The sequence below is a fragment of the Narcine bancroftii genome, chromosome 4, assembly GCF_036971445.1.
Source record: "Narcine bancroftii isolate sNarBan1 chromosome 4, sNarBan1.hap1, whole genome shotgun sequence".
NCBI lineage: Eukaryota > Metazoa > Chordata > Chondrichthyes > Torpediniformes > Narcinidae > Narcine > Narcine bancroftii.
The window spans coordinates 313908253-313926790 of NC_091472.1; the positions used below are offsets into that span (position 1 = coordinate 313908253).

The window sequence follows — 18538 nt, forward strand, 5'->3', positions numbered from 1 at the left end:
AACATCACTCATAAAGGAAGCTCACTTTAGCTATAACTAGGGAAGCCATATAGAGTGAAGAGGCTGTGGGAGCCGTCATGTCCGAGCAAAGGATGGCAAATGGAAAACAGGACTATTCGTCGATGCCATTAAGAAAATACACATTGCGGTCAGTGGAGGGCAGGGGTCTGTTAAAATCGACACTGAGTCGCTCAAAGGGATAGGTGGCTTTAATTAATTATGCCCTGTCTGGCCAGTATAAGAACGGCTTGCACTCAGCGCACACCTGGCAGTTCTTTGTCATAGATCCGATCTTGTCAATTGAGTACAGCAGGTTGTGCGCTTTGACAAAATGAAAGAATCTGGTGACTCCGGGGAGATAGAGATCATTACGGAAGTTTTGTAGTTGGTCAATCTGGGTGCTGCCACAGGGCACTTGATGGATCATTATGTTTCCCTGGCTGGTACAGGATGTCATAGTTGTAAGTGGATAATTCTATTGTCCACCACAGTATTTTATTGTTTTTGATTATACCCCACAACAGCCAGGTAATGGTACTAGTGCTGCACAATGGCTTAGGCCTCCTTCTGGACCGAGGAGTGTCAAATCTCTGCGGCCTGCAGGGTGCATGAAAAAATGCGACGGACCTGCCAGCCTGATTGAGGGTGGCTGCCAGAGGGAAGTCTGATTCATCGCTTTCCACCTGAAAAAGGGTGAATTCGTCCACAGCATGCATCGTGGCCTTAATGTGGCTGAAGGCTGCACGAGCCTCCACCGCCGGGGGCAGGGGGGGGGGGGAGGACATAGATTTGATGAGGGGGCAGGCTTTGTTCATATAGTTGGGGACCCACTAAAAACAAGGGGTGAATGTGGTAAACCACTGTCATGTATAATTATCTGGTCAAGTACACCTATTGGCCGGTTGTACCCATTGCCCCCTTCCCTCAGGCACCTGTGTGAAGGTGACTGTTCCACAGCCCCCTGCATCTCAGTGCAAGACAGCTGAACAGTAGGGATATGGTAAGTCCTCAAGTGAATAAAATTGATGCACCATTAATCACTCGAGAGACTAGGCTTGAGAACATGCATGGAATTCTTTAACAGAGTTAAAGGAAACTATCCTTACTGAACAGTTGAAGTTTTGATTTAAAAACCTGGAGCATTGGCTTTAACCAGCGTGGAGTAAAATTGACTGAACTGAGCCATTTGAAGCATGCTGTGGAAATTCTACACATTTTCTAATGGTGTTCTTCTTTTAAATCCATGTGCACAATTTATTCTTATTATGTCAAATGTGCAGTTTATGGATGGAAGTGGATTGAACAGAATTTCCACCATACTTGGTTATAAACCAGAAACTGGGGAGAAAAAAACCCCGATTTTAATTTTGCCAGAGTGCAGTTTAAATAACTGCCAAGGATTTGACGTCTGGTATAAATCTAAACTTCCAATTATGTCTGTAAATTTGTTTTTGGCATTGCATTATTTATAGATGACATGGCAACTATCTTCCATGATAACATGCTCATGGTGATTTGAAGGCCAGAGATAAATTATAACACCAGAAACACAATAACCGTCTGGATTTTTGCTGTTGTCTGGTTCGTAAAATGAGATGCATTCGACTTGATTTCACCCCCCACACAAAACACAAGAGGCCATTCAGCCTATCATCCCTGAGCTGGCTGAGTTCTCCAATTTAGACCCCAATTTTTTGGGGGGTGATGGCTTAAATCATGTCCAACTTGTCAGAAGAAAAATAAAATCCAAATTTATCTTAGAAATATAAGACCATAGGATATAGGAGCAGAAGTAGGCCATTCGGCCAATTGAACCGGCTCTGCCATTCCATCATGAGCTGATCCATCCTCCCACTCCCCTGCCTTCTCCACATAACCTTTGGTACCCTGACTATACAGACAACTCTCAATCTTTGCTTTAAATGCACCCAACGGCCTGGTCTCCAGGGCTGCCCGTGGTTATAAATTCAGAGGTTCACCATCATATTTAGGAGGAGAAGCAGGCCATTTGGCCCATCAGGTCCGCTCCACTAGTCCATCATTCTCCCACCCAGCCCCATTCCAGGTTAATATGAATGCATGGGGATGGAGAAATCCAGAGACAGAATTGATAAATAAAAGTTTATACAGAATGACAAGAGATGGTATGCAGACGCAGAAGGTTTCAATAGCAATCATATTCCTAATATTCTGTAGAATGTTTCTCCACCCTTGCCATGCGGTTCTATCCTTCTCTTTTTGTTGGCAGCTGATTGGGCAATCAACATTGCAAGAAAGGCAGATGAGCTTAGAGCATGGATTGCCACATGGAATTATGACATTGTGGCCATAAGTGAAACCTGGTTGTAGGAGGGACAGGACTGGCAGCTCAATGTTCTGGGCTTCCGTTGCTTTAGACATGATAGTGTGGCGGCCCACAATTGCAGAGATCGGGCCGGCACATCACGCAGCAGCAGACGCTGACAGAGATCGCTAAAGCGACTCCCAGAACAATGAACTGGCGGGGGTAGAAGCTGGGGCAACATCAGACCAACACCCCTAAAATGGCGTTGGTCAAGCTGCCCAGCTAACTCAGCAGAAACAGGCTGGGGAAGAAGGGCATTCGTATGCATGGATGTTCCTGCCCGTTATTGTTATTCATACGGATTGTACTGACAATAACCTCACCAGCAGTAGGAGTATAAGACAGCTGTAATAAACTAATATGTACACTACGAGGTCTTGTCTCTACAAGACAAACCTGGAAGGCTAGACTGTAGCTCTGGACTGCTTTATAGACAAGGTCACCGGGATGACCCCTGGTGGCCTAGTGGTGGAATTACATCTCACCACATGGATGACTCAGTCAATCAGCAAAAACGGTGGTGGGGGGAGACAACTTGAACAGTACAGAAGCAGCCTTTCCAGCCCTAATAAATGAGTAAGCTTAACCTGCCACACTGTGTGTTTCTTTGTAGCGGTCGGCTACAATTCCATGTTTTCACCAAACTCCTAAATGTTTGTCTATAAGCTTCCAGAACCAACTCATAAGCTTTCAGTACTGCTTGTTCAACAGTATCATAATCTGCCACTTGCTCTGCAATCAAGCTACAGGATGCAATTTGTGCTTTTCCCTTCAATCCACTTTGAAGCAATAAAGGCCATTTTTCTTTTGGCCATCTTGAGCTCTCAGCAACCTTTTCAAACAGCTGAAAATATGGATCTATATCTCCCTCATCAAAAGGAGGCACTAAATTTACCTCTCCCCAGGAGTTACAGCCTCAGCTCTCTTACCTTTCCCTTACTCCATTCTTAACTTCTCTAATAGAAACTGTCTGTCCTTTCAGCTTCTTCTGCCTCAATAATGTTGTTTGTGCAACTCAAAATTACATTTCTCTCTTTCATCTTGCGCTCTCAATTTCTCCAATTCCAATTGCAATTCAAATTTTCTCTGGAAAATTTTCTAAATCTTCCTCAACAAATTTTCCTTCACATATAATATTTCACTATAATCCTCTATATTTCTACTTTTCTCACCCAATGCTTAACTTTAGTAATTTTCAGTGCCTTGCAAATAGGCATCAGTTCCTCTTTTCTCATGTTCTACAGGTGATGGTTATAACAAAAATTTATCAATATCCATTGCTGCTGTTTTTCCAGGGACCAGCTTTAAGTTCGCTTGCAAAAATTCCAGACACAATAGCTTGCAAAAAAACCCAATCAACTAATAAATCATCAAATTGCAATGTTCAAATCCTAAATAACGAGTCCCCATAAAATGTTATAGAGTCCAGAGGACCCCAAAAACCAGCAGTAATAGATATGCACCACAACACAGGGTGACTTAAACAAAAGTCGTTCTTAATTATATTTGAACAAGAAAACAGAATTAAACTTTAACTTATTACTTAACCTACCTAACCCACTTAATCCCCCCATCTAATACTAAGCGCAGGTGTGTGTAATGTATATTTAAGATTGGAAAAGTTCTTTGGATCTCAGTCCAATCTCACGGGTTGCAGGCAATTCTTGTACTGTGCACAGAAATTCGCATTAACAAAGTTCACCCGTCTTGGGTGCTTAACAGGCAAATGGTTACCACTCAGAAGGGTTCTTGCTGGTTTTCCGAGAGAGATTTATTTTCCAGGACATCCACAACTGATTCCTTCTCAATCAGTCTTACTGATGAAACTTGCCCCCTTCAGGGTTCTCCAGATGATCCTCTTTCTTTCAGGTCACCTTTCAGACCGCCAGTCATCTCCTTTGACCAGGCAGCCTTCCAAAGTTTGCCAGCTTGTCCCTCTGGAACTGATTTCTGTGACTCTTTCTCTCTCACTCCCTCCCTCTCTGAGAGCAAAGCTGTTCTGCCCCCGTTTGAAAAGATCACATGCTCTCCCAGGCAAGCTGCTGTCGATACTTTACTGCTCCTCTGAAAAAAGCATTCTTTAAAAGTCCTGCAAAAATTCTGTTTTAAAATGTGTATGAGCAAGCTGCTCAAGCAATTCCTCCCAAGCCACCTCTAAATACTCTGTCACAGTACCATTCGTCCATAATCTTTGAGCAGTGAAGTTGAGTTCTTTACTAATACTTGGGGTTTTTGACATATAACTTCAAGCCCACATCACCCAAAATCTAATGGCCTAACAGAGAGCTCTGTCAAGGTGGTGAAGAGCCTCATGAAGAAAGCACGTGATGGAAGAGAGGATTTCCACACAAATTTAATGATTCACAGAAAGGCGTCATTACAGAATGGCCTTTCTCCTGCCCAAATGCTGATGGCTCAATGCATATGGACCAACCTTCCAATGCATGAAAATCTGTTGACGCCCAAAGGAGCAACACAAGGTCAAACAGGCTAAAGTGGAAGAGAAAGTAAAACAGAAACAGTCTCATGATAAGGCTGCAAAAAACCGACCAGTCCTGAAGCCTGGAGTTCCAGTGTGAATCTGAGATCACAATTCTGAGCACATGGTTAATGAAAGGATATGTTCAGGAGGAAATAGATTCACATTCTACCCCATCCAGAGAGGGAGGGACACCTCAGAGAAGGAGCCTCGTACATCTACAATCCCAAGCTCCAACCCAATGGTCGTGACCCGTCACTATCAGTGCAGGAAAGGGGCCAGCACCGGCAGAAAGGAACATGTTGTTCAAAGTTGACAGAAAGAAACAAATACTAATGCAGCAAATGCGAGTAATCCACCTGTGGAAACACATACGCGACCAAAAAGCCCCCTCATAGACTGATTGAAAACTGCTGAGTGGAAAGAGACTGGCCACGGAACATAGATGCACTTGTTCTCTGTCGGCATAGTATTGTTTTTGTGTTCTTAAGATATGTGTTTCGAATAGAGAACTGCATTTCCCAGTAGGTAATGGGAGTGGTAGGGCGCGAGAAGAAAATGGGTAAGTGCCCTTCCTGCCCCTTAATTCGTCCTCTATGGGGGGGGGGGGGGTGTAGTGCCTACACTCCGCAGATGGAGGACAAATTAAAGTCCAGCTTGCAGTGGGGCTCAAAAGCAGGCCTGTCCGGCCTAAAACGTGACGCCCGGCCACCCGAGGGCAAGCGGCTCAAGCGATAGAATTGTTTTAAGTGTTAAAACCATGCAAGGTTGTTGTTCTTCGAGGAACAAAACATATGGGGAAAGTCAACGGGCCCATCAGGGGCGCGCGAGGCAGGGCTGAAGAAGGAGCTGGGGCCCTGAGGCAGAGGAAGGGTTGGGTGGGGGGGGGTTGGCTTGTGTAGGCCTCTGGCCGTTTTGGTCAAGGCGCCTGGCCAACCCGAGGCTGGCGCGCCTGCGCACTGCGGCTCCGGCGCCATGGCGGGCCGAGCGCGTGACGGCGAGCGGGGGCGGTGCGCACGCGCGGGGCGGCGAGCCTGGGGCGGTGCGCATGCGCGGGGCGGCGAGCCTGGGGCGGGGCGGGGCGCATGCGCGGGGCGGCTTCCTGCGCATTGAATTGGTGAAACGCCCAGCTCGAAGACGGGAAAATGGTCTGGCTTATTTCTTTCATTGCGCGATTACGGTTTTAAATGGTGGAGGCGGTCAATCTCGAGTCAGTGGGTCGCGGTTTTTACTTCGAACGTGGGGGCGCTGCTTTCCAGAAAACGGGTTGGTTTCCCGCGCTCGTCACGGGGGGGGGGGGGGGGGGAGGGGTTTGGCCGCAAAGAATCGGGCCGGTTCCTCTCTCTCCCTGGTGCAGATTTTTTAAAACTGTCGGAAATCATGGTTGCGGGAGGAATTTCTCCCCCCCCCCCTGTACTTTACTGCTTTAATCGTGTACGGTCAGGATGGCGGCGCATCCACGGAGGGCGGGCGACCGCCTCAGCGCATGCGCACTGCGGACCCGGCTGGGCCGCCGCGGTCGGAGTGGTTCTGCGCATGCGGAAAGCGCTGACCTTGTGCCAGGTGGATGCGCATGCGCGGGCGTTCATGTGTGGCCTTCTCAGAGAAGGAAAATGGCGGGGGCAACTCAGTATGTTAAACTGTATCCATGGCATGCAATAGATAGCCAACTTTTTGGGCTTAAACCCTTCATCAGGAATAAGACTCCAAGGGTCATATTCATTAAACTATTTATTGTATATATGGATACTTTGTCTTGCAGGGGTGGGGGGGGCTGCAGGGGTGGGGGGGCTGCAGGGGTGGGGGGGCTGCAGGGGTGGGGGGGCTGCAGGGGTGGGGGGGCTGCAGGGGTGGGGGGGCTGCAGGGGTGGGGGGGCTGCAGGGGTGGGGGGGTTGCAGGGGTGGGGGGGCTGCAGGGGTGGGGGGGCTGCAGGGGTGGGGGGGCTGCAGGGGTGGGGGGGCTGCAGGGGTGGGGGGGCTGCAGGGGTGGGGGGGCTGCAGGGGTGGGGGGGCTGCAGGGGTGGGGGGGCTGCAGGGGTGGGGGGGCTGCAGGGGTGGGGGGGCTGCAGGGGTGGGGGGGCTGCAGGGGTGGGGGGGCTGCAGGGGTGGGGGGGCTGCAGGGGTGGGGGGGCTGCAGGGGTGGGGGGGCTGCAGGGGTGGGGGGGCTGCAGGGGTGGGGGGGCTGCAGGGGTGGGGGGGCTGCAGGGGTGGGGGGGCTGCAGGGGTGGGGGGGCTGCAGGGGTGGGGGGGCTGCAGGGGTGGGGGGGCTGCAGGGGTGGGGGGGCTGCAGGGGTGGGGGGGCTGCAGGGGTGGGGGGGGGCTATGTGTGTGTGTCTGCACTGGGGACCAGAGAATGCAGTTTTTGGGTTGTACTTCTGCAATTGGATGATGATAAACTTGACCAAAATAATGTGGATGCCTGATGAGGGCAGGTACACGGGCGTGGTGTAATGAGAAAGGCCGTTTTGCAAATAGCTCATTCCAAAATACAGCAGCTTTTTTTTAAAAAAAAAACACTTGCAGAATTACCAAAAGAGATTAGAGCGCACAAAGGCAATTTTATTTTGCCAGTCTGAGATTTATTTGGGAGTCTGGAAACAGTGAGAAAGAAATCATCCCTGAGTCTGGTGATGTGTCAGTGCTGGCTCATATCCACACAAGGAAGCTGAGTAGGAGAATTCAAAAATCTGCAGTGAAATTGAATTCTTTAGTTTTTATGGGAAGTACGTTTGGATGAGTGGGGATGCAGGGCCATGGGAGAGAACTCAAAAAGCCCGCAGTTGAGGTGAACATGGAGCATTTTGGATAATGGCAGCGCAGCAGGGGCTGCAGCAGCTTCTTCAGACTTTTTAAAATCTAAGACTATAAAAATGTAACTTGTCTCTGCTGTGACCACCGTCTAGTTTTCATCTTTTACTGTATTGTTTTGCACTTTTTAAATTCACTGTAGCTCTGTGTAGGTGTGTTTCTGTCTCAGGTTTTTGTTTTGTCTGGTGTAGGAGTGGCATAGTCTTATGTTGTCTGTTATTTTTTTAATCTTGTGATGTGTAGGTAGCATTATGGTTTGGAGGAATGTTATCTCATTTTTTTACTGTGTACTATTTTCCATTCTGGCTTTAAATTACAATAAAGCATATTAAGTATAGGCTCTTTGTCCCATGTTGTCCCAAAAATACTAAACCCTCCCGACCTCTATTTTTCTTTAGTCTTTATGCCTGTCTTTTTATTGGCCTGATTGTTCAAGCTTCCACCACTAACCCTAGCAATGCATTCCAGGCACCTCCAATTTTTTTTAAAGTAAACAATTTATTCCTGAGGTCTACACTAAACTTTCCTCCCTTCACTTAGTACAGATGTCCTCTGGTGTTTGTTTCTCACATTCTGAGAAAAATGTGCTGGCTGTCCACCCTATCTATACTTGTCATAATCTTGTAGACCACTATTAAGTCACCTCGTCCTTGGCTTCAAAAAGTCCTCACTCTGCTAACCTTGCCTGGATTGGAAAATATATCTTGGTAAACCTCCTCTGCACTCTCTCCATAGCCTCCATATCGTCCTGTAATTAATTGAACACGATATTCCAAGTGTGCTCAACCAGAGATTTGGAGAGCTGCAACATTACCTCACAGCACCTGAAGTAAATCCCCCCCATTAATGAAGCCCAGCATACCATAGGCCTTGATTGCGCAACCACTGGCCAAACTATCCTGGCAACATTGAGAGATCTATAGATTTGGACCCCAAGGGCCCTCTGTTCTTCCACACTGTTAACTATCCTACCATTAACCATGTACTCTACCTTCAAGTTCGTATCACCTCACACTTATCCAGAATGACCTCCTTCTGCTACTTTTCCATCCAACTCTACATCCTGTCTTTATCCATTTGTAACTTAAGACAACCAATACTATCCACAACACCTCCAATCTTTGTGTCCTTGTCAACCCTACTGACCCATCCTTTGTTCAGGTCACTTACAATGAGCAGGGTTCCCAGAACAGATCTCTGCAGAACTCCACTGGTCACTCCTCCAGGCAAAATACTTCCTGTCCACTACTACTCTCTGCTTTCTACAGGCAAGCCAATTCTGAAACCACACAACTAATGTTCCATGGATTCCAAGCCTCATGACTTTCTGAATGAGTCTCCCATGGGGCGGGGTCTTGTCAGATGCCTTACTAAAATCCATGCACTCCACCCTCCCTTCATCAATTTCTTATTCCACCTCAAAACCTTTAAGTTAGGAACAACCTTTCCCTCAAAGCCATTGCTAACTATCCCTGAGAAGTCTACTACCTCAAATGCTCGTAAATCCTGTCCTTCAGAATTCTCCAATAGTTTGCTCACCACTGATGGAAGACTCACCAATCTATCATTCCCAGGATTCTCCTTATTATCTTTTTAAACAAGGATAGGCTTTCTCCAATTTCCACCTCTTTATGGTCACGGAGGATGCAAAGATCATTGACAATGCCATAACAATCTGCGATATCTCGTCCAGTCCTGCGTTTTTAACAAGATCCAGCACTTCCTCTTTCTTGATCTCGACATGGTCCAGCACACAGCTTGTTCTATTTGACATTACCATGACCAAGGTCCTTTTTGAATACTGAAGTAAAGTGTTCTTTTAGGACCTCCCCAACTTCCTCTGCCTCCAGGCACATGTTACCTCCTTAATCCTACTTGCCAAGGCCTTCTCATGCCCCCTTCAGCCTCTCCTAAATCCTTTCTGGCTGATAATCCTCACAGGCCTTTCATGTTTTTGGTCCCTAAGTTTAATGTCTGCTTCCTTCTTCCTCTAATGAGCTGCCGCACCTCTTTTGTCTGCCATGGTTCTCTTTTCCTCCCATCTTTTTCCTGTCTCAGTAGGACAAATCTATGCAGAACTCTGTGCAACTAGTCTCAAAACATTCTCCACATTCATTTGCTGCTTTCTTTGAATATCTGTTCACAATTTATGCTCCCATGTTCCTTCTTCATCCCTTCATAATTAGCCCTTCCCCAATTAAGCCACCCCCATTTTGTCTGCTGCCTTTATCCTTGTCCATAGCTATGCTAAAGTTCAGGGAGTGGTCACTATCACCAAAATGCTCCCTCACTGAGTTGTCTGTCACCTGACCCCGGTTCATTATCCAGTATAGCTTCCTCTAGTTGGCTGGTGCACATACTGCATCAGTAATCCTTATTCAATGCATCTGATTAAAAGGAGTCCCACACAAGCTTGGGGAGCATTGCCTCATGTTCCACTTGAGTGCAGTTAACCTTCAGGACTACGTTGAATTCTCCATCTTTGTATAACTCGCTTTCTTTATATCAAAACTGGCCATTTCTACCACAAGTCATTTGGCTCGGTTTATTCCCTCTCTGTACAGCTTGGCCTGCTGGGCACGTTCTACGGCCTTGCTGTTATCAATATATAACAAATAGAGTAATAAACCTCACAGCCCAGTTCACCCATTTCAATAGATGACTCATTCCCATGGCAGCCCTGGTCTCATTTATCAGAGATGTTCCCTGTGTCCCTCCATTACCTCTGCAAATTGTGCACTTTTTGTCCAGAGATGCTGCTTTACCCTGCTGACTTTCCAGCATTTCCTTTGCTTTTTGTGTTGTTAAAAGATATGTATCACATTGAAGATGTTAGGTTTTGTCAAGCTGGCATCTTTACTTAAGCAGAAAGACTTGGTTTTTATGCTCGAGAATGCAATCCTCTGGTTTAATTTTTAACTACCAAATTTTGAAGAAATCTGTAGTTATTGACTTTTTCCTCAAAGCTTGGGTCATTTTGGTTGTGGGAAGGGATGTAAATCAACTTGTTGCTGGTATAATCCTTGTGGAATTTGGCAGCTCTGCTTATTCTCATAGTTAAATCTATGCAAGAGTAGTTCTTGTATCAGCAAATTCCAGATTTCTTTTTGTTTGTACCTAACCAGTAACTTCTGTCTGTAGTTCAGAACAATGAGCCTTATTAGGGCATTTTTTTTTGTTTGACCTAGCTAAGCAACAGGATCAGCTGTTTGATACATGTACAGTATTTCTGTTCTAAACTGATGTTGGCAAAGCAGTAGATTAGATCTTGTTATGTAAGACCCTTTAAGTAGTCTGTAAAATTCAATATTGTAATTGTACTTTTAAAAAATTGCATGGAATTCGCTGTAAATTTATTTCTACCCTTTAAAAGTACTCCACTTTTATTTTTGTCTTTAATATTTACATCCCTGTGTGTTTACTAGAATTAAAGATTTTAATGTTAAAATGTTTTTGCTGGGAACCTTCTCCAGCATATTTGTGTATTGCACGTCCCCAGCATCTGCAAACTTTATTGTTTAACTTGGTACACAGTGAATGTAGAATTTCATAAAACGTTTAATAAAATGTCACATGAATATTTGTGACAATAGAAGAATGACAGGTGACTTGTTGAAATATAAAAGTTCTGAGAAGGACTGAGAAAATAAGGGGCAAAATTTTCTGCTGGCTAGAATAAAAAATATTGGCCTGTGAATGTTCCATTATTAAATATTAATTCAGGGCAGATGCTGGGATCTTGGTAAAAGGCTAAATTTGATAAATAGAAGACCACACATCTCTTGAACCTTCCTCTTTTTTTTTGTCCTCTTTCTATAAAGATACTCCCTGATTTGCGACCTACTTGACTTGCGTCCATCCGCACATGCGACAGGATTTTTTTTTAAATAAGAAAAAATCCAGAAAAATTACGCGGTTTATGCTGTATTTGACAAACTACAACAGAAATACAGGGCATGCAAGAGCCAAAATATGTGTACTTACCTTGTTATTTGGTGTCCCAGGGATCATGGGCTTAGCGCAGCCATCTTGATTCCTGTGCGCATGCACTAGTTTTTGATTGGCACATGCACATTGGGTTCACGTATTGGAATTCGGTTCGCACATGCGCGAGAGTTAAGGCACAAATTCAATATCATTAGGGCGGTAATATTTATACACAGGGACAAGAATGTGGAATTTCCTGCTGAGGTCCCATGAAGCAAATTTCAAAAGTTCATTGGATACAAGGAAATTATTGGGGAAGTTCACTTGCATCTGGATACACGTCTGTATCAGTACTCCTTATCATCTTAAATTTCCCATGTCTATACACAGACAATTGAATTTATTTTCACTATTGTGTTTGTTTTACTCGATCTATCTACAAAAAGAACATTATCAGTTTTGTGGCTCTGAAGAATTTAATTCTGCTATGATTTTTGGAAAAAATCTTTCCAAAAGTATGAACAAATTCCATAAATACCTTTTATTGAAGTTGTTTAGCTGGGACGTGTATGGATTTTCAAACTGAGCATAAACATAATGCACAGCAGAAGTATAAAGATAACTAAGTTTTATGGTTCTATTAGAACCATGAACTGCTACAGCACAGAAATGGGCCCTTTTGGCCATTCTAGTCTGTGCCAAAACATTTTTTTAATCCTAGTCTCACTGACCTGCACCCAGTCTATAGCTATCCATATCTCTCCCATCCATGTACCTGTCCAATTGCTTCTTAAATATTAAATTTGAGCCGGCATTCACTACCTCAGCTGGAAGTTCGTTCCACACTCCCACCACTCTGTGTGAAGAAGTTCCCCAACAGATTCCCCCTTTCACTCTTAACCCATGACCTCTGGTTTGTATCTCACCTACCCTCTAGAAAATGCCTACCTACCTTTACTCTATCTATCCCCTCATAATTTTAAATCTCCCCTCATTCTACTCTCCAGGGAATAAAGTCAAGCAACATCCTAATACATCTTCTCTGCACTGTTTCTTTCTTATTGATATCTTTCCTGTAGTTAGGTGACCCAAAACTGCACACAATACGGTACTCCAAATATGGCCTCACCAATGTCTTATACAATTTTATCATAACATCCCAGCTCCTGTACTCAATACAGGTACACAGTCCTTTATTTGGACTTCTAAAATCTGGAAATCTCCAAAATCCGGTAAGTGGGGAGAGAGATGGCAGTGCAAGTCGGGATGGTGAGTGGGGGGGAGACCGGCATCACGAGTTGGGCAGGTGAGGGGGGGGAGACCGGCAGCGCGAGTCGGGGAGGTGGGGGGGGGGGGGGACGACACCATGACTGGAGGGGGGAGTGAATGTGGCAGCACAATTCGGTGGGCTTGTATTCTGGCTTTCCAAAATCTGAAATTCAGAACACACCGTCCCCCAAGGGTTCCAGATAAAGGATTGTGTACCTATACTTTGATTTATGAAGGCCAATATTCCAAAAGCTCTCTTTACAGCCCTAATCACCTGTGACTCCACTTTCAAGAATGGTGTATCTGTCTTCCCAAATCTCTCTGTTCCACCGCACTCCTCAGTGCCCGACCATCCACTGTGTCTGTCCTTGGTTTGTCCTTCCAAACTGCAACACCTCACACTTGTCTGCATTAAATTCCATTTTTCCAGCAGGTCCAGATCCCTCTGCAAGCTTTGAAAACCTTTGCTGTTCACAACGCCTCCAATCTTAGTGTCATCTGTAAATTTGATGATCCAATTTCCCACATAATCATCCAGATCATTGATATAGATGACAAACAACAGTGGTCTCAACACTGATGCGTGAGGCACAGCACTAGTCATTGGCCTCCAGTCTGAGAAGCAATCGTCCGCCACTACTCTGGCTTCTCCCATCCAGTCATTGTCAAATCCAGTTCACCATAAATACCTAGCATCTGAACCTTCCTGAAGAAAGACCTCTTGCAAGACTAAAATGACATCATTTAGCCTGATAAATAACTACCCAATTGTTTCATAAGATCCCAAAAGTATGAGTTTACTGCACTCGTAACATCTAAAATAAAGTTGTTCAAGTTGTGTTAATCATCCTGGAAGTCTGACTCCTGCTTGAGCATTGGGTTTTGGAACACAGAAATGCAAAACTGTGTTCCCCTCGAAAATTGTTTACAACTTAAGAAGTATAACGCTTTCCTTTGGGAACCATGCTTAAATTCCATAGGAACACAATTATAGTGTGAACAACTGTGCCTCACTGCCCTACCTTCCCCATCTGCAACACGGTGGGGGGGGTCCATACCATTCTAACCAGGAAAGTCAAGTCAAAGAAAACAGCCTGAGCACGGGGCACTGTGATGTGACAACCCATAAACCCCCCCCCCCCCATAGATGTTTCATATCTTTGTTGTAAATGTTCCTGAAAATGTTCTGTGTAACTGGTTAAGTGTTAAATCTTGAGGGTGTAAGGAAGAAGAGGGAAGGGCACAGAAAAAGCTTGAGCTCTACAGAAAATCTTGTATAGAATTGATGATTGTAAATTGTAATTAATTTTGATAATTTTGAGTTTAAGTTTGGAAAATCGAAAGAAAGTTGTGCTGATCATTTGTTTTAATACCACAGCGGGAATGTATCTCCATCCACGTTGGCCAGGCTGGTGTCCAGATGGGCAATGCCTGCTGGGAGCTCTACTGCTTAGAGCATGGTATCCAGCCTGATGGACAGATGCCGAGTGACAAGACCATTGGAGGTGGAGATGACTCCTTCAACACCTTCTTCAGCGAGACTGGAGCAGGGAAGCACGTCCCTCGAGCTGTTTTTGTTGATCTAGAACCGACTGTGATTGGTAAGTTCTGCCAGGGAGTTGTTATAGATCTCCTGTTAATGAAGCCTTTCGGGAGAAAATTTCCACATTTTATTGCTGCAATTCTGTGTGGTTTGAAAAAGGAAAAACATATTTGCTCTTGTGCATTCTAGATGAGGTTCGCCATGGTACCTATCGGCAGTTATTCCACCCCGAGCAGCTCATAACAGGGAAGGAGGATGCTGCAAATAATTATGCTCGTGGGCATTATACTATTGGCAAGGAGCTGATTGACTTGGTCCTTGACAAAGTCCGTAAACTGGTAAGATTCTTGCATGACGTCCATTAAAACAAGGGCAGTTGACAGTAATTGGTTCATGGTTTAATGAAATATCATCTATTTTCATATATTTTTTAGAGGACCTGATGGTACATTCGACTATGATGGCGGCTTCAGAGATTGCCCTTCACATCCAAAAACCTGTGTTTCAATCCTGACCAGGCCTGAACAGGGAGTGGATAACTAAAAGATCACATCTCCTTGATGCGTGTTAAGAGCCACAAGTGAAATGCCTTCTTATAGTTTCCAAACTAAGTGCTGGTAAACATCTGTCCACAGCTCTTAAGGTACCCCTGTATTGGATGGTGTGAAGGTGTAGATCATTTAACTGGCACCTTAAAATACACAAAAATAAAATAGTCCAGGATCAAGAAATATCAATTGCAGAATATATGAAAGTTTTGTAGATTAATAGAACGTTCAGGGGCCCATAAAAAGTGAAATTCCATTGCTTATTTTGTTTTTCTGCTGAGAATTCTATTGGTAATTTGTGGAAGAAGTTATTTTAGTTTTGTATTTGATGACAACGGTATCACTTCAATCCCAGCAGCATTCAAAGTAATCAGGAACAATTAAACCCATGACTGTACATTGCAAATTAAGAAGGAGCAGGTACAGGGGATCGTGAAGATTTTTTTTAAAAAGCAATACCAAAGTACAAGTTGACAAGGAATGGCCCAAGTAGCAATACATTTAACTTTGAATCGATAATTGGTGTGGTTGTTTGAAACATTTTGGATTTTTAAAAATAAAATACTCAAAATGGGCACAAATGGGTTCAGCGAAGATTAAATGATTCATGGACTTGGTGAATCAAAGAAAAATTGTTAATATTGGAATAAATGCAGATTTTCCTAGCTATATCTTATAGCTGTATGGTAATGCCCTCCATTTTCTCTCCTGTCACAGGCTGACCAGTGCATAGGCCTCCAGGGTTTCCTCATTTTCCACAGCTTTGGTGGAGGCACTGGATCTGGTTTCACCTCCCTGCTGATGGAGCGTCTCTCTGTAGATTACGGCAAAAAGTCCAAGTTGGAGTTTGCCATCTACCCTGCTCCTCAGATCTCCACTGCAGTGGTTGAACCCTACAACTCCATCCTGACCACCCACACCACACTCGAGCATTCAGACTGCGCCTTCATGGTAGACAATGAAGCCATCTACGACATCTGCCGCAGAAACCTGGACATCGAGCGTCCAACTTACACCAATTTGAATCGACTAATTGGTCAGATTGTGTCCTCTATTACAGTGTCCCTACGCTTTGATGGCGCTTTGAATGTTGATCTGACAGAGTTCCAGACCAACTTGGTCCCATACCCGCGTATCCACTTCCCTCTGGCTACCTATGCTCCTGTGATCTCGGCCGAGAAGGCCTACCATGAACAGCTATCTGTGTCTGAAATCACCAATGCCTGCTTTGAACCAGCCAACCAGATGGTTAAGTGTGACCCTCGCCATGGCAAGTACATGGCCTGTTGTCTGCTTTACCGAGGTGATGTGGTTCCAAAAGATGTCAATGCTGCCATCGCTGCCATTAAGACCAAACGCAGCATCCAGTTTGTTGACTGGTGTCCGACTGGGTTCAAGGTTGGCATCAACTACCAGCCTCCCACTGTGGTGCCCGGTGGGGACCTGGCCAAGGTGCAGCGTGCTATGTGTATGCTGAGCAACACCACCGCCATCGCCGAGGCCTGGGCCCGTCTTAATCATAAGTTTGACCTGATGTACGCCAAGCGCGCCTTTGTGCATTGGTACGTGGGGGAGGGGATGGAGGAGGGGGAGTTCTCCGAGGCCCGCGAAGACATGGCAGCCTTGGAGAAGGATTATGAAGAGGTGGGTGCGGATAGTGTTGACGAACAAGGTGAAGAAGAGGAGGAATATTAGATGATCTGAAACATTCCTAACTGCTGAGGTTAATATGTTGGTTGATTCAAGGGAAGGAGATTTGATTCCTAGTATTTTTTCCTGTCAAGTGTAAATTATACTCATTAAAATTCTGCTTTTGTAGTAAGTTTGCTGAATATTGCAATTATAAGAAAATGTAAAGGGCAGTGGGCAAATAATAAACCTTCGTGTATCAGACAAGGATTGATTATTTATTTCAACCATAGCAAAACATAGTTGTATACCATAAACAGTGGAAATAAATATTCCTGTTTAATTCACGCCCATGTCATGCATTGAGACCTTTGACGTCAAATAATTTGAAGTTTGGACTTGCAAAGGTATACTGTTGCAGGTAATTGGACCTGTTTGTCCAAATTGCTTGTGATGACAAAGCTGCCCTCATTTATCACTACCACCCCTTGCCAGGCCACACTGCTAACATCCTAAATCCAAAATATGGTTACGAGCATTTCAGTGGAAAGAATTTTGTCCTTGTTTTTGGGTCAGGGGACCTTTACCCAGACTAAAGTTGGAATCAAAATTTATTGTCATGAACATGTCACATAATTTGTTGTTTTGCGGCAAAGTAAGGCAGTGTCAGAAGGGAACACTAAGTGTTCATCTTCTTGTACTTCCCTCCTGATGGTAGCAGAATGAATGTGGGTGCTATTGTTATAACAGCACCAGCGATCAAGACCGGGGTTTGAATCCCGTGCCATCTAAGGAGTTTGTATGTTCTCCCTGTGCATGGGATTTCCCTGGAAGCTCTGGTTTCCTCCCACTGTTTGAAACGTACCGGGGGTTGTTGGTTAATTGGGCAGCATGGGCTCATGGGCTGAAATGTCCTGTTACCAAGCTGTAAGAGGGCATGGCCTGGGTAGTGAGGGCTCTTGAGGATAGAGACTGATTTATTAAGTCGTCATGCTTATTGTCATCTGATTGTACAAGTACAACTGATGGAACAGCATTCTCCAGTCCTCAAAGCAAAAGACGCAGACTCACAACCAGACATAACACACACACAGACAAACAATACACATAAATAAATATTGTGTACAAATGAGAATGAGAGTCTCTGATGGTCACTATGAGCAGTTCCTTTGGTCATTCAGCGGTCTCACTACCCGTGGGAAGAAGCTGTTCCTCAACACCCACTCTGATACTCCTGCATCTCTTCTGCCAATTGTAAATGCCCTCATTAGAGTTGGAGTATCTGAAAGTCGTTATTTGATTCATCTATATAATTTATACAATTTAATTTTGTATAGAGGGAGGGGTTGGATTATTAGGGGTTTTTTTCTCCTTTTTTTTCTTAGATAAACTTGGTAAAGATGGGTTTAACTTTGGATCATTAAGGTTGATCCTATCGCAGGATGAAAATGCCTGAAAAGTATAACATCTTTTGTTAATATAAGGGATTCTTAATTATCTCTTATCTATTTTCTATTCAACATTAATTTTGGCCATATTATGAGAAATGGGGTAACAACTCAGAATTCAATGTTTTGAATGGGATAAGTAAATAATTACGGTTATACTTCTGGTTTACAATTTTTGTGTGATATGTATATGATATGATTTATGTTACTAATTAGAGAACCATGTATAAAGGGTTTTGCTATTAAACTCAATAAAAAATATTTTAAAAAGGAAAGAAGAGAGTGAAGGCTAGTGCAAAGAAAACCCAAAGGGTCCTTTGCAAAGTAGATTGGATGGGCTGAATGGCCTGCTCTGATGTCTCTTGGTCCTTTGGAACATTGACCATTTCTACCCCAACTAACCTGCTGAAGATTCCAGCTTTTTTTGTGTATCTTAGAAGAGAATCTATTGATCAAGTTCTCTCTCTGGATGCCTCATCTCCCAGATTTTGGCAACAGTGGATCGATGGTTTGCCTGGAACTACAATACCCACAATGCTTCCA

At 44.5% G+C, this 18538-nt stretch overlaps 2 protein-coding genes across 3 annotated transcripts in view; one reads left to right on the forward strand and one right to left on the reverse strand.

Moving 5' to 3' along the window:
- The window catches only part of LOC138762268 (tubulin alpha-1D chain-like), a 67020-nt gene extending 48489 nt beyond the window's left edge, over positions 1–18531 (reverse strand). For both annotated transcript variants that reach the window (XM_069935958.1, XM_069935959.1), the window contains exon 1: positions 18398–18531. The gene's annotated coding sequence lies outside the window, so the exon portion shown is untranslated. The remainder of the gene's footprint in view (positions 1–18397) is intronic.
- On the forward strand, positions 5881–16814 carry LOC138762270 (tubulin alpha-1D chain-like). The gene is made up of 4 exons (XM_069935960.1): positions 5881–5971; positions 14206–14428; positions 14560–14708; positions 15636–16814. The coding sequence occupies exons 1-4, from the start codon at positions 5969–5971 to the stop codon at positions 16611–16613; spliced, it is 1353 nt and encodes a 450-aa protein (XP_069792061.1). The 5' UTR covers positions 5881–5968; the 3' UTR covers positions 16614–16814.
- Positions 18532–18538: the final 7 nt, after the last annotated feature.